Source organism: Ostrea edulis, chromosome 4 (assembly GCF_947568905.1).
Source record: "Ostrea edulis chromosome 4, xbOstEdul1.1, whole genome shotgun sequence".
NCBI lineage: Eukaryota > Metazoa > Mollusca > Bivalvia > Ostreida > Ostreidae > Ostrea > Ostrea edulis.
In genome coordinates this window covers 5059488-5075370 of record NC_079167.1, presented here as the reverse complement: position 1 = coordinate 5075370, position 15883 = coordinate 5059488, and the positions used below count along the sequence as shown (strand labels likewise).

At 34.7% G+C, this 15883-nt stretch overlaps 1 protein-coding gene across 1 annotated transcript in view; it reads left to right on the top strand.

Annotated features, from left to right (window-relative positions):
• Positions 1-15883, top strand: part of LOC125670323 (tetratricopeptide repeat protein 39B-like) — a 29664-nt gene that overhangs the window by 10637 nt on the left and 3144 nt on the right. Inside the window, exons 8-17 of the mRNA XM_048905415.2 lie at positions 327-392; positions 3547-3658; positions 3960-4027; positions 4260-4319; positions 6078-6169; positions 8350-8508; positions 10230-10347; positions 10483-10594; positions 12581-12698; positions 13876-13992. Of these exons, the coding sequence (XP_048761372.1) occupies positions 327-392; positions 3547-3658; positions 3960-4027; positions 4260-4319; positions 6078-6169; positions 8350-8508; positions 10230-10347; positions 10483-10594; positions 12581-12698; positions 13876-13992 (1022 nt within the window). The remainder of the gene's footprint in view (positions 1-326; positions 393-3546; positions 3659-3959; positions 4028-4259; positions 4320-6077; positions 6170-8349; positions 8509-10229; positions 10348-10482; positions 10595-12580; positions 12699-13875; positions 13993-15883) is intronic.

Below are 15883 nucleotides of genomic sequence, written 5' to 3'. Positions count from 1 at the left end.
TCTTTAACATGTCAATATACTGGCAGCATACTGTAAATCACTAATATTTCATGATATTTTGTTTCTGCACCTTGCCTTGTCAGATTTATCAGGAAGACATGGATTTCAAGAATTTAATTTCTTCAAAAGTATTTATACACCTGCAGAATTATTTACATATTATCAAACTGACATTTCACATGAAGGTGAACTTGACAAATTTATACAAAAATAAAAGTTTTTGTGAACAAAGTGTTTTGCATTGGGTATATGTATATGCAGTATAAGTTCTTTTCATTTTTTTCCAAGTACAACATTTGTCATTTTGACCTGTTTTCTATTCACAGATGATCTCATTATTACCAAGTAAGATTCTAAAGCTCTTGGAATTTGTTGGATTCTCTGGAAACAAGGTCAGTATGAAGCAAAGAGTCACCATAGGGATTATGGGAAGTCTATGAATATTTATCTTTGTTTGTAGAATGGATAAGTCTTGGAGACATTAATTTTTGGACCAAAGTTTCAAAATTCAGGCAAACTTTTAAATATTGGTTATTTTATTCGTTTTTACTCTGCAGTTGCACGAGTCGCATATACTTCTCTTGTTTAGTTGGAAAATTAAATGTATATGTGTCAGCTGAGATCTTAATTTTCTAAAGGTATTTCATTTCCTATAATTTAAGATTTATCTAATAAATATATAATCCATTCCATTTGCCTCGGTTAACAATGGTTTTCGAGATGTGAACATTTTCAACATTAATTCTCAGTTACATGCACCATTTGTTTTATTATACTGAATGTCATAAATGTATTAGATACAGTACTAGTATTTATTATATTTTAATGTTAAAGTACTAAAATCTGATTGGTTTGGATTATAAAATACTAAAATCTGATTGGTTTGGATTATAAACCAATTTGTTGTATTACCTTCAGCATTAGCAACACACTTGATATTGGAAAACAAATTGATAATCTAACAGGCATGTAATTTATGTGTGTACAATTCGTTGTAGATTTCTCAAAAGGTTAGGTGTGTGTTTGAAATGAAACTGAATATGCAAAGTTGATTAAAGCTTATGTCCAAGTAGAATTGATTGAAGGGAAAAAAAACCGACAGAGATTTGACAGGAGTAAAATGTATGCAAATGTAGAAAAGGAAATGAGAATGTTGGAGAATTCACATGCCCTGTTCACTTACAGCAGCTCTCCAAGTACCAAATGAACAATGAAGAGGTACAGGAATCTTTCTTCAAGCTTTGTTATTTAGAGAAAAACAGATGTGAAGAGTTTGGCAGCCTTTCAAAATGAGAACTGAAAGATAACCTCTGAGCCCCTGACTTTTTAGTTTGTCGGGATGAATGTTGAGAGAGCTATTGTCATTGTGTTGGCATCACACGTCAAAGGAAAACCTTTATCCTTGGCTATATCTTTTGAACCAAGGGGGATAGGGCTTTGATATTTGACATATTTCCTCATGACAAGGCCTTTTATTTGGTACCAATACTTTTGACCTGGTGACCTTTGGTTTTGACCTACTTTTCAAAAATTGAAACTTGGCTACATCTTTTGCAACAAGGAGGATAAAGTAAAGTAGAGTCTCATTTTCCTGCAAGCTACATTGTCTTCTGACAACTCTGTTTATGTATCAATTAGAACCAGACATTCAGTTTATGAAATAAATAGTGTATGTTTTAATGGGTTTCAGCTGAAATTGAGGCCACTCAGAAAACCATTGTCAACCTCTGTTAATGAGTTTGTTGACAATGGTTTTCTCTAAAATGGTCCCTCCAAAGTATGCACTTTCTATATACATGTAATGTAATAAAGCACAAAAACTAGATTGAATTTTTAAAAATCTAGATTGTCATAGATGAACTAGCAACAAGAAAATTTCAACATGGTGCTATTTAAATTTGACAACTTTTGATTCTTTACTTTCTGAGATTACAACTTCTGTTAGACTACCAATTATTGTTTGTTTCTTTTAATCAATCACTTTCATTCAATGCATCTCTAAAGACCACATCAGATGCTTAAATGACATCTATCAAATATCTACAGTGAACTGTATGTGGATCAATTTGACGCATGTTATAATTTTAGCTCACCTGAGCTGATGGCTCAAGTGAGCTTTTCTGATCAAAATTGTCTGGCGTCGGCGTAAACTATTCACATTTTCATCTTCTTCTCCAGAACCACTGGGTCAATTTCAGCCAAACTTGGCACAGAGCATCCTTGGGTGAGGGGCTTTCAAGTTTTTACAAATGAAGTGCCAGTCCCCCTTCAAAGGGGAGATAATCACCAAAATGCAAAAATAGAGTGGGTCATTTAAAAATCTTCTCAAGAACCACTGGGCCAGAGGAGCTGAAATATACATGAAAGCTTCCGGACATAGTGCAGATTCAAGTTTGTTCAAATCATGGCCCCCAGGGGTAGGTTGGTGCCACAATAGGGGACCAAAGATTTACATGGGAATAAAGAGGAAAAATCTTTAAAAATCTTCTCAAGAACCATTGGGCCAGAAGAACTAAGATTTACATGAAAACTTTCTGACATAGTGCAGATTCAAGTTTGTTCAAATTATGGCTCCTGGGGGTGGGATGGGGCCACAATAGGGGATCAAAGTTTTATATACTAATATATAGAAAAAAATCTTTAAAAATCTTCTCAAGAACAATTGGGCCAAAGAGGTTTTCATTAGCATGAAAGCTTCCTGACATAGTGCAGATTCAAGTTTGTAAAAATCATGGTCCCGGGGGGTAGGATGGGGCCACAATAGGGGATCAAAGTTTTTCATACTAATATATAGAGAAAGTCTTCTCAAGAACCATTGGGCCAAAGAAGTTTACATGCAAGCTTCCTGACATAGTGCAGATTCAAGTTTGTAAAAATCATGGCCCCTGGGAGTAGGTTGGAGCCACAATAGGGACCAAAGTTTTACATGCAAATATTTATGGAAAATCTTTAAATATGGGCCAAGGTGACTCAGGTTAGCGATGTGGCCCATGGGCTCCTGTTGTCTTGAGAAGGGTGTGGTTTTTACTATCACTGGGAAACATTAGCTTTTTTCAAATGTTTTACAAAGTATGATAATATTATTTATCTTTTAAGCAGTTATTTATGTATTTAATATCGTTGTATCATGAAAATATTATAATGTTGACTATGAAATTTGAATTATCTCCCTTCGTATTGCATCAATACTATGGAAGCTTTTTAGCATGCTGTGGCAATGGCAGAGAAGCAGAAGAATTTATTTTCTTAGCCTTATATAGTACTTAAGTTTCATCATTATTCTATAAACAGAACTTTTTCTTGTTTTCATGAGTGAGAAAGATGACAAAATCAAATGATCAATGAAATAGTTTAGATTTGAAATTAGAAAAAAGATAGACTGAAAAATTGGTGTTTTTGGTAAAGCTATGGAATTTGATGATCAGAAAAAATAATGAAACCACTATAAGCAGAAAGTGGTAACTTTTACATTGCTCATTTTGTTCAGGTGTAGTGATTGTCAGTGTATGTATAAAACAACAAGTAAAGTAATGCATTGCTTTACAGGTATATGGGTTGAAATGTCTATCAGAAGGCAGCTATGATCTCAGTAGTCTACGAGGCCCACTGTGTTCAATTATCATGATGGCATATCACACCGTCGTCTGCTACATCCTAGGTCAGGTTTTGTCTCTTGATATGGAGACTGATATGTGCAATTTGTTCGTACTTGTTCCACAACTTTTAAATGATAAATTTATACACAAAATTAAATCAATGTTTACACATATATGTATAATGATATTGTTTCATGGTTATCAGCAACCTATGGCTACTGATTTAATGTTACGCATTTAATGTTTGATATAAAAATCTAAGATAGTGTAAAATTCATTGCATATCTATGCATAAAGAGTGCCTGTATGCTGCTTTTAATGTACCAAAGAAAAGTGTTTTAAACATTTTCAATCCTGATTTAGGACTGGCAGATGGTGACATTAGTTATGCGGCAGAATTGCTGAAACCCTGTCTAGAAAAGTACCCCAAGGTAAAAATTACTACATCAAAATACTACTGTTATATTTAAAAGAACCCAAGGTAAAAATTACTACATCAAAATACTGCTGTTATATTTTTCATGTAATATAGGTAGTAGTACATATATGGCTCATGTGAGCACTGTAACCTATGAGTATTTTAATGGGGATGGTAAAAATGTGTTTTGAAACTGTTTTGAAAGATGTTATTTGTATAGATTTATATGTGTGTGTGGTTTGTAGGGTGCCCTGTTTCTGTTTTTTGATGGGAGGATTGAGGAAGTTCGAGGTAACATTGACAAGGCAAGTTTTATCAGACTCAATCATTTTCAAAAGTATGACCATTTATAACAGATTATTTAACAAAGTCTGAACATGACAGATTATTTAACAAAGTCTGAACATGACAGATTATTTAACAAAGTCTGAACATGACAGATTATTTAACAAAGTCTGAACATGACAGATTATTTAACAAGGTCTGAACATGACAGATTATTTAACAGTCTGAACATGACAGATTATTTAACAAAGTCTGAACATGACAGATTATTTAACAAAGTCTGAACATGACAGATTAATTGAACAATCGGAAGTATTCAGGTGGCGCCACCACATGGTGGTGCCACAAACATACACCTGGCAGGATACCTCCTGCCTGCCTGAACTCTCAAGAAAAAGTCAGATCTGAGTTTACCATTCATTGCAAGAAATTCCACGAGTATATACAAAATACGGATCAACATTCATGTGAAACTTGGAATTGGTGTTATGTCCACATTGTTACGAACGATACAAATATTGCCGGTTCAGAGGGGTATCCGTAGTACCAACCGAAGTATAAGGGCAAACTGGTGGTCTCGTGTGGGCACAAGAGCCGGCATCCCAGCCTGCAAACTTACTCTGGGACCGAAAGTGCCCGCCCGATCTGCTTACCCTGTTTCATAAGATTGCCTCCCTGGTGAAGCGTACCAGTCCTACCCCTGGTACTCCAAATGAGGTCTCCCCTCCATTGCCAAGAGGGAGAGAGGAATACCAGGACTGTAGAGACGTCCTGAGTAGCCCCAGTCGACTTTTACATTTTTAACTTAGGTTTTTTTCCCTAATATACATTGTCACTTTCTGCCCTCCGTCTTTGTATGACAGAAGGAGGTGAAACAACGGGCCAGATAGAACTACCACTTTACTCAATTATACCCCCCCCCCCCAGACCTGCCTCTGTTAAGAAACAATGTGACAAAAAAAGAAGAAGGGGGGGGGAGGGGGGCAGTAGCTTGGATTGTGATATCTGCGTAACCTGCCATTTCAGCGTATTCCTGTGAATTGAGGCTACTCAACTAAGTGCCAAACGAAAAACAGGAGTAAAGAATTTGATCGATGGATGAGATGTGCTTCTGACGTTAAACTGGAGCTATGGCCTATTGGCATGATATCTGAAAAGAGAAACTGGCAGCAGATTACTGGAACAAATTAAATTACTTGAGGAATTTATGGTAGAGACTTAAATGAGGGTAGATGTAAATAAATAAGTTTGATAGGGAAGGGCGGGAGGGGAATGCTGTCTGTATAAGTTCAGGTTGGTCTCCAAAAGGAAGCGTAATTTGCGCATATATTGAAGGTCGAACCCGAGGTGATTGGGCTACATGCCGGTTGACATGCAGATAGGTTTACAGACCTGCTAAACTATGGGTTAAAACTCGGCAAATCCTTGTCAATTAAACAGGATTATTTAGATATAGGAATCAAATAATCCCCATTATTTAACAAAGTCTGAACATAACAGATTATTTAACAAAGTCTGAACATGACAGATTATTTAACAAAGTCTGAACATGACAGATTATTTAACAAAGTCACAACATAACAGATTATTTAACAAAGTCTGAACATGACCGATGATTTAACAAAGTCTGAACATAACAGATTACTTGAAAGACTAATAGATAAGACTAGTAAAAAAAGATATAAAAAATAAATGAATAAAACAAAGTTGTGGTAAAAAAAGAATATCTTTTAAACTTGACTTTTATGTAGTCTTAATGAAACTTCATTTCATTCCAGGCTATTGTGAAATTTGAGGAATCAATTGAATGCCAGCAGGAATGGAGACAATTCCACCATTTGGCTTACTGGGAGCTTATGTGGTGTCACTGGTATGTTAATTCAACTTTTTATTTATGATTCATCCATAAACAGGCATTACAGTGAATTACAGAAGACCGAATTACGAATTACAAAAGACCAGTTTAGTTTTCAATTGCCTGCTGGATTGATCAATAGACTTTAGAATTTGGTCAGCCAAGAATCACATTTGGTCTGAATTTAGGTCACAAAGTTACTCAAGCGTAGACTACTTTTACAGGTACATGTAAATCTGATTTGATTTCAGTGTCTTTGCAGCTATTTCCCTAGTTGTTTTTTTTTTAAAGTGAATATCAATAAAATCAAATTTGATTATATTTCTCTCTCAAATATACATTTGATTACTTTAACATGTTTAAGTGGAAAAAAAGTACACACACACACACACACACACACACACACACACACACACACACACACTCTCTCTCTCTCTCTCTCTCTCTCTCTCTCTCTCTCTCTCTCTCTCTCTCTCAAATTTGAAACATTATTTCAAGTGTTTCTAAATCAATAAATTTGGAATAAAATCAAATTTGATTACATTTCTCTTTCAAAAATACTTTTGATTACTTTAGTAAAGAAAAGGGTGCATCATTCTCTCTCTCTCTCTCTCTCTCTCTCTCTCTCTCTCTCTCTCATAGAATTTTTTTGATTATTGATTAAATTGAACTTTACTAAACTCTCTTCAATTTCACTTTAGAAATTTTCATTAGACATCTCACAAAGTGTCCACATGTACCATTCATCTGTTTGTCAATCTCTATTTGAGGTCAGTCCATTCATATCACACAAAGAAAACTTTCAGAATACTCTTCTACTGTTATGTGTTTCTGACCAATAGAATTCCTGTTATTCTAGCTAAACCAGTCAGGTTCAGTCTTCTATTGTTTAGTTATTCTATTTATAGTTTCCATGGTTGGTTAGTGCACATCTACCAGCAGTGTATTTCTTTGGGAATTTTACAACACCTATTCAGCTTATAACCATGAAAAAAATAAGATGGGAAGATATTTTAAAAATGGAAAAGAAATTTCTGAAGAAACAAACTAAGAAATTATGGACCTGTACAATGAGAGAAATTCTTTTCCTGAAATAATCAGTAAAACTGGAGTGTTAAATTATTTTATTTACTGGGTTGTCACTAACACTGAGAAAAAAAACCTTGTCAATTCTTTGTCATACCTGAGTAACTTTGTGACCTAAATTCAGACCAAATGTGATTCTTTGCTGACCAAATTGTAAAGTCTATTGATCAATCCAGCAGGCAATTGAAAACTCACCTGGTCTTTTGTCAATCTAATTAAAATTAGATCCTTTGATCAGCTCACCTATATCACTATACAATGAAATACCCCAGCAGATCAAAGGATCTAATTTTAATTAGATTGGTCTTTTGTAATTCACTGTAAGTGTACTCTGCAAGTAATTCAGTTAATATCACTGTGCTCCTTATACACCTTGTTACAATTTATTATAAAAGATACTTTTAAAAAGTGTGAAATGAATTTAGATAAAAAGAAAAATAATATACAAAAATATGATAAAAATAAGAAAATACATATATAACATAAAATGATTGTATTCCCATAGTGTCTCTATCTGGCTAACATTAGTCATGTAAACATAACACTTACACTGAATTAAGTATTAAAGAAGATGAGAACAGATGTACTTGTATTAGTGATGGAAATTGGAGATTTTCCTAAAGTCTGTAATCAATTAAATAATTAATTAAATTTTAAAAAATTTATTCAATTTTAGATATTGATAAATCATTTTTGATTCTGAGATAACAGTACGTGATCAGTAGCAGATTAAGGTGGGGGGGGGGGGGGGGGGGGGGGGGCACTTGCCCTAAAATTTTCAAATTTAAGGTAAATCATGGTCTGTTGTTTAGAAAAAAAATAAACAATAAAAGAAGCAATAATTTTTTCCACATTTTTAAATGCATATTTTACTCTTTATAGTAAGTGATTCAAAATAAGTGTACAAAAAAATCTTGAAGTTGATATTTCTATACAAAACATTTCTAAGAAAATGAGAGGTAAATTATGCTAACTGTAAAAAAAAAAAAAAAAAAAAAAAAAAAAAAAAGAAAAAGGAAGACTGCCTCATTAAATATGGAAAATTTTGGCCTGAGAAACTAAGATTAATGTTTTTTGCCTAATGATGATGGAATAAATTGTCACAACAGCTTCAAGGGAGATTGGCTGATGGCCATGAAATATGCCGAAAAATTGTGTAAAGAGAGCCGGTGGAGCAAAGCTACATATACATACCAGAAAGCAGCATTCCTAATGATGTGTGAAGACCAGACAGATGAAACTAGGGCCCATATACAACTTCTGTTCAAGTAAATAGTGTGTTTTATGATATGATTGAATAATTCCAAGCTTTCAGCAACCTAGGAAAAACAGAACATTACATCCACATGCACACGTCTTGGAGGTGAATTTAACATTTGATATCTCCAACATTCAACTAAAAACGAATTGGGAATTTTAAAATTGATTCGATTATCCTTTTTTTCTTTTTTTCTCTTGTCTGTACTCACTTTTGACTATCTTGTATGATAATTGTTAAAAAAGGGGTGACTTCTGTCACGAACTGGATAGGAAATCATGTCTCTAATTACTCTTGACTTGGTGTTACATTCTAGGCATACAAAGATGGCCAACCAAGTATCATTTCATAGTCGGAAATGGCCAGTTTTGATATTTTAAATTATTCAATCACATGATAGAATAATTATTAATTTTTTTGAAGTCAATATAATGCTTTAAAGGGGCATGGACACAGTTTCATTCAAATTTTGTTTTTCCATTTTTAGCTCACCTGAGCCGAAAGCTCAAAAGGCTCAAGTGAGCTTTTCTGATCAAAATTTGCCCATTGTCTGCCGTCGTCGGCGTCGTAAACTTTTCACATTTTCATCTTCTTCTCAAGAACCACTGGGCCAATTTCAACCAAACTTGCCACAAAGCATCCTTGGGTGAAGGGCTTTCAAGTTTGTTCAAATGAAGGGCCATTTGCTTTCAAAGGGGAGATAATCACAAAAATAGGGTGGGGTCATTTAAAAATCTTCTTCTCAAGAACCACTGGGCCAGAAAAGCTGAGATTTACATGAAAGCTTCCTCGTATAGTGCAGATTCAAGTTTGTTCATAACATGGGCCCTGGGGGTCGGATGGGGCCACAATAGAAAAAACTTTAAAAATCTTCTTCTCAAGAACCACTGAGCCAGAAAAGCTGATATTTACATGAAAGCTTTCTGACATATTTCAGATTTCATTTTGTTAAAATCATGGCCCCCATGGGAGGATGGGGTCACAAGGGGGGAGGGGTATCAAAGTTTTGCATACAAATATATAGGGAAAATCTTTAGATATGAGCCAAGTGGATCAGGTGAGCGATGTGGCCCTTGAGCCTCTTGTTATTGTTTACAATGCTAACTAAAGTATTTCTAATGGTCAACCAAAATTTGAATTTCATTTGTTGAGTTACAAGTGAAATATAGCACTCACAACTCTGTGTTATGTAAACAAAGCTCATGCCATGGTTTTGTTTATATATAGAATAAAATGAGATGTGCCAAACACTAGAAACTATCTAATTATGTTCAGAATTAACTTGTAAATTGAAAAAATCTGCTTTAAACGAAACTTTTCCTAGTATATTTAACTTATGTAAACAAAAACATGGCACTCTAGATCATGTTGCAATTTTGATTCATTTTGACCTCTTGCAGGAGTTTTGCCCCTTTACTTTAAAATTGATTTTAAATGGAGGGTATATAATTTGTCCCACAATTTTCAAGTGAGGACCTTCTTATTTTACAAAGTGTTTGTATGGGTATTGATGATGAGCATGTTGCAAGGATTTGGCTCTCTCGTTGAAATATATCATCAAGAATTTCTTCTTTTTTTACAAAAATAAGATATAATACCACATTTTTTTCTTGCTGTAATTATGTCTTTGTACATTTTGCAAATTGTACATGTATATGTGTGACAAATGATATCAAGAATATTCTAGTTTTGATGCAACATATTCAATTATTATTGACCTCTTTTTTGTAGAGATGTACCAAAATTAAAACAGAGAATTGCTGGTAAATCTATACCAATAGAGAAATTTTCTGTCCACAAAGTCAAAAGATTCCTTGAACACAATACTGATATTGTTCTACCTGCACTGGTATGAAGAAGTATTTTGTATCATGAAAGAAATGTACAGATTCTCATTATTTTATCAGATATTGTAACAGAAATGAAATTTGATGATGTGCACGAAGTTATCATGTTATTTGATAAAATTGATGTAACATTACAGGAACTTGTGTATGTGTGGAATGGATTCAGTATATTAGGAAAACGAGAAGAACTAGTCGATCCAGTCTTAACTATTGTAGAGAGTACAATAAATACCATCCTTAAAGGCTCTGGTAAGTCCACTACTGTAGTCAGGTCACATGGTTGAACATTAGTTTTGTACTTTTTGAGATTTATAGGTCTTTTTATTTACAGAATGATATCAACTTTATTCATATAGCAGCACTTTCTCATGATCATTTTTACTGCAAACCAGCCATTATTATGCCTCAAAGTACCTCCAAGGAGACACAATATTTTTGTCCTGTCCACTTGGCTGTCCATCTTGAAATATGTAACACAATTTTTCCTACTGTATCAAATAAAGTTTTGTAAGACACTTTATTTTCATCCCCCAATCCCCACCCCCTTGAAAAGGGGGCATATTAGTTTGCACCTGTCAGTTAATTGATATGTCAGTCGGTTGGGAGACCAAGTGTTGTCCATGCAGTATCTTTCAAAAGAACCCTTTGCTTGACAGGCATTAACTTTTCCTTAAAGATTTGATGACCCCTGTTGATTTTGAGGTTACAAGGTCAATCTACTCTGGATATAGAAAGATGTTGTCCATTTAATATCTTGAGTACCTTTGCTTGACAGGTATCAAATTTGGTACATGAACATGTAGATGACCCCTATTGAATTGGAAGTTACAAAAGTCGAGGTCAAACTACTTTGGACTTGTTTGCTCAGTATCTTGTGAACCCTTTGCCCAATAGAGATAAACTTAGTATTGTGGTTGCCCAACTAGTTGATAACCCATATTATTCACCATCATTGCAGACATTCAAACCTTTTCAGTATTGCCACATGGTGGGCATAGATGTTCTGTGCTGTGAAATGGACTTTAACCGAGATGTCCAGATCAAGACACTTTGGGATAAAATAGATTTATTTTACCATACTTTTTTTTACTATACCATTTTGAAAATGCAGTAGTTGTGAATGAAGTTTTTGCTACATTATAAATAAGATTTTGCATTATGTTCGACAGAAATGGTTATGAGGGCCTTGTAATATACAGATGAGAGATGATTGGGAGGTGGGGAGACTTTTGTTATTACACGAAATGCAAACACTAGTATTATTGTATAAAGTGCACTACATGTATTACATGTTGGCCCGTTTGTAAATAGTACTTGACACTTTTACTATCAATACATTATGAATAAAAGTTGATTTACAGCATCCTTATGGTTATAAAGATTTGACTGTGTATTAGATTTTACTATGTTTGCTATAGGGGATTTTCGAGGTCTTCCATTCTGTGCATATTTTGTGTTTTAGAATCTAAGTCACGTGTTTTGACAATTTTTTTAAGGCAAACTTAATTCCAGTTTGGCTAGCAATCGGATGATTTCTTTCTTTTGTTTTACTTACTGGTTTTAATGCCGGAATCAAGAGCCAGCGATATTAGTGTGTGGCAGAGTGATGTGATCTTCACAATGCCTTGACAAGCAAAATGAAATATAACATACAAAAATCAACCTGTTGTTCATTTGCTTAATCTTTAAAATCTTAATGGGGGTGGGGGTAGTGTGTTTTAAAGAAGTGATGTTTAACTCTTTACACGTCAAAAAAAAAATTCTTCACAACCTTCAATTTCATGGAGGGGGGAGGGGATAAGAAGCGTACCGGAAATGATGATGCCTAAAATAATTGACACATTAGTGACAAAAATACAGAATAAACATGCACATGGAAGAACTCAAAAATCCTCTATCTAATGGGTTAAAATTTATTTATGTGTATCAAATTTTGCAAATTAACTTTGTTGCTTTAAACACTAATGATAAATATCAGCATTTTTCTTTTATGAAAATTTATTTATGAATTCAATAGACCTGCAAAATTGCCAAAAAAAATTATGCAACAAAAATAGATATGCAAAATGTAAAGACTCCCTGAGAATACTAGTCATTGAGAGAGTCATATACATGTATTTACAAAATTAAACACACTGTTTATGCTAAGTATACATATCAATTATGATTAAAAACATTTTTGATTCATCAGGTTATGGTGGACTGATTATTCTCTATATCTATTGTTTGTAACAGAGGCAAATCCATTTTATCATGACAACTATGCCTTGGTCATTCTTCTGAAGGGAGCATGTCTGAAGTGTAAAGGGCAGTACATGCAGGCTGAGCAGTGCTTCAAGGAAGTCTTGGAAAGGTAAAAAGGGTGTGTTGCCTACCCGCTTTGTATTTTGTGGTACATAAGGCATCCACAGAACGTTTTCAACCATTTCTGGCCACAACCCTCACCTCAGCCTAAGGAAACAATCTGTTTTCTACCCTCTCCTCCACTGTTCTTCTCATAGAGACCAGGTGGTGTTTTTTTGGGGGGAGGGGGGGGTATTTCACTTTTTTTTTTTTTTTTTGCCTTCTGGTGTCCAAGAAAGAGCTATATTGCAATCATTGTTATTGTCCTTTCTGAGAATGTGTCCAATGAATTTCCACCCTCTGTACCTAATTTCTTGGCTTCATGTCTGATCTTTCTAGTAATTCTGATGTTGTTAAACTTCCCTGCCATCTGATTTTAAGATTTCTCCTCAAACTGTTATTATGGAACACATCGATCATTTTTTCATCCCCTTTATTCAGTTTCCATGTTTCACATCAATATGTTAACACTGGTATTACTAGTGTCTTATGAAGTCCCAGTTTTGTTTTCTTGCTGGTGAAGTGCGAGTTCCATATTCTTTTGAGCCTTGTAAAAGCAGATCGTGCCTTTGAAACTCTTCTTCTCAAATCCTCCATACCCCCTCCTTGTTTTGAAACTGTTGCACCTAGATGTACTAATTTCATGTTGTTTAACTTGATAGGTTGATGTTTAAGATTTATTCTAATGATCTTACTTACATGTATGGCAGTATTAATCTTAAAAGTTCTAAAAGGGGCGTGTGCCCATAATGAATCAAAATAAATCATATCTAATACTAAATAGAAGCTTGGAAAAAAAATGTGTTTGATGCCATCAACTAAAATTATCTTACATTTGGTTTTAGTTAATACATAATAAGCTTTAAATGATACTGTAAACCAACTTTTTATTTTGTGTGCCAGAAATTTTTGTGAAGTTTGTAAGGACCTATTTCTCACCATGAACCAGTCCTTCAATGTCTCTCGTACTAGTACATGTGTATTTGTTTAAGTTTTTCTCAGTCGCAATAATTAGTTGTCACAAACCAGTTTATCACTGATGAATCGTGAAATTGAAGTTGGTTTACAGCATATCATGAAATATGGATTTTGAAATCCTCTAAGAAAACTAAGTAAACACACATTTAAACTGTAATGTGACCTACTCTCTCTGTGGCAGATATAAAGTGTGCACGTTTTCATTACAGGGAGAAGCTGATTAAACATGACACGTACCTGGTGCCCTACACTACAGTGGAACTGGCTCTGCTTTACCTGAAACTGAATGATAAGCAACAGGCTTTGCATTATCTTGACCAGGCTAAGTAAGATTTCCTGTTCCATCGTATTACAGACATGTAGAACGGGGATGGGGCAGACTTTTTGGGACATATTATATGTGCCTTCCATGTAAAATCATACAATGTGTGGTCTTACTTAGCATGAGATCATGAAAACCAAGTTGTGGCAAGCCAACACTAATAAGGCGTTTTTTTAATTTTTCTTTATTTTTTGCTCCCCCCACCACCTTGAAGATGAAGAACGAAGCTATGTGCCTGTTTTCTTCTATTTACATATACCATTCCCTGAATACAAATGAGCTGTAGTTCACAAACATCAGATGTCAATTATCTTAGTTCACCTTGACCAGGGATGGATTAAATTGTGTATACAAACTTATACTGTCACTTAGCATTAGTTGTTTGTAGTCTTCTTACAAGTAAGAGCTTCAATTGATGTTCCCACATTCCTTATATTTCTAGTAGTACAGGTATTAAGAAAGTATGAAATGTGAAATAAATGCATTGCTGTAGAATAGGGCTGAAACAATTCACCGAAATATTGATACTGTTCAATATAAACGCTCTATTCAATGTTCGATTCATTGCCTCAATTTTTCGTTCAATACGTTTATTACAAACGGGTTCAGTAAAATACATCAGGCTCGGCCTGTACATATTATTTCTACCTGCATGAGGGACAAAAAAGCATCAAATAATGTCGAAAATAATAATGTACTTTATCACTTTAAACCACAGCGAACAGGCATCTTACCATTTGGCAGTTTGGGAACATTTTCCTTTAAAAATTACGATTTTGAATCTTGGTCATGAAATTTTTCTTCAATGTTATTATTGGTTTCTTCTGTAAATTGTATCGCATTGAAACTTGAATCGTGGCATAAGTATTGCAATATGTATCGTATCGTGAAGGGGGCGTATTGTTTCAGCCCTACTGGAGAACTTCTGACCACTTTATGCTTAGTTTAGGTGTGGTTTTTAGCTCACTGGAGCCAAAGGCTCAAGTGAGCTTTTCTGATCAAAATTTGTCTGTTGTCTGTCGTCATAGGCGTCGTTGTTGTAAACTTTTCACATTTTCATCTTCTTCTCCAGAACCACTGGGTCAATTTCAACCAAACTTGGCACAAAACATCCTTGGGTGAAGGTCTTTCAAGTTTGTTCAAATGAAGGGTCGTGCCCCCTTCAAAGGGGAGATAATCAGAAAAATGTAAAAATAGGGTGGGTCATTTAAAAATATTCTCAAGAAACAGTGGGCCAGAGGAGCTGAAATTTACATGAAAGCTTCCTGACATAATGCAGATTCAGTTTGTTCAAATCATGGCCCCTAGGGGTAGGTTGGGGCCACAATAGGGGATCAAGGTTTTAAATGGGAATAAATCCAGAAAATCTTTCAAAATCTTCTTCTCAAGAACCACTGGGCCAGAAGAGCTGAGATTTACATGAAAGCTTCTTGACTTAGTGCAGATGCAAGTTTCTTAAAATCATGGCCCTCGGTGGGTAGGGTGGGGCCACAATAGGGGATCAAAGTTTTACATGTAAATATATTGGGAAAATCCTCTCAAGAACCACAGGGCCAGAAAAGTAGAAATTTACATGAAAGTATCTTGACAATGTGCAGATTCAAGATTGTTCACATAATGGCTCCTGGATGTAGGATGGGGCCACAATAGGGGAATCAAAGTTTTACATACAAATATATAGGGAAGGTTGTTTTAAATCTTCTGAAGAATCATTGGGCCAGAAAAGTTTACATTTACATGGAAGCTTCCTGACATAGTGCAGATTCAAGTTTGTTCAAATCATGGCCCCTGTGGGTACGATGGGTCTACAATAGGGGATCAAAATTTTACATACAAATATATAGAGAAAATCTTTGAATATGGGCCAAGGTGACTCAGGTGAGTGATGTGGCCCA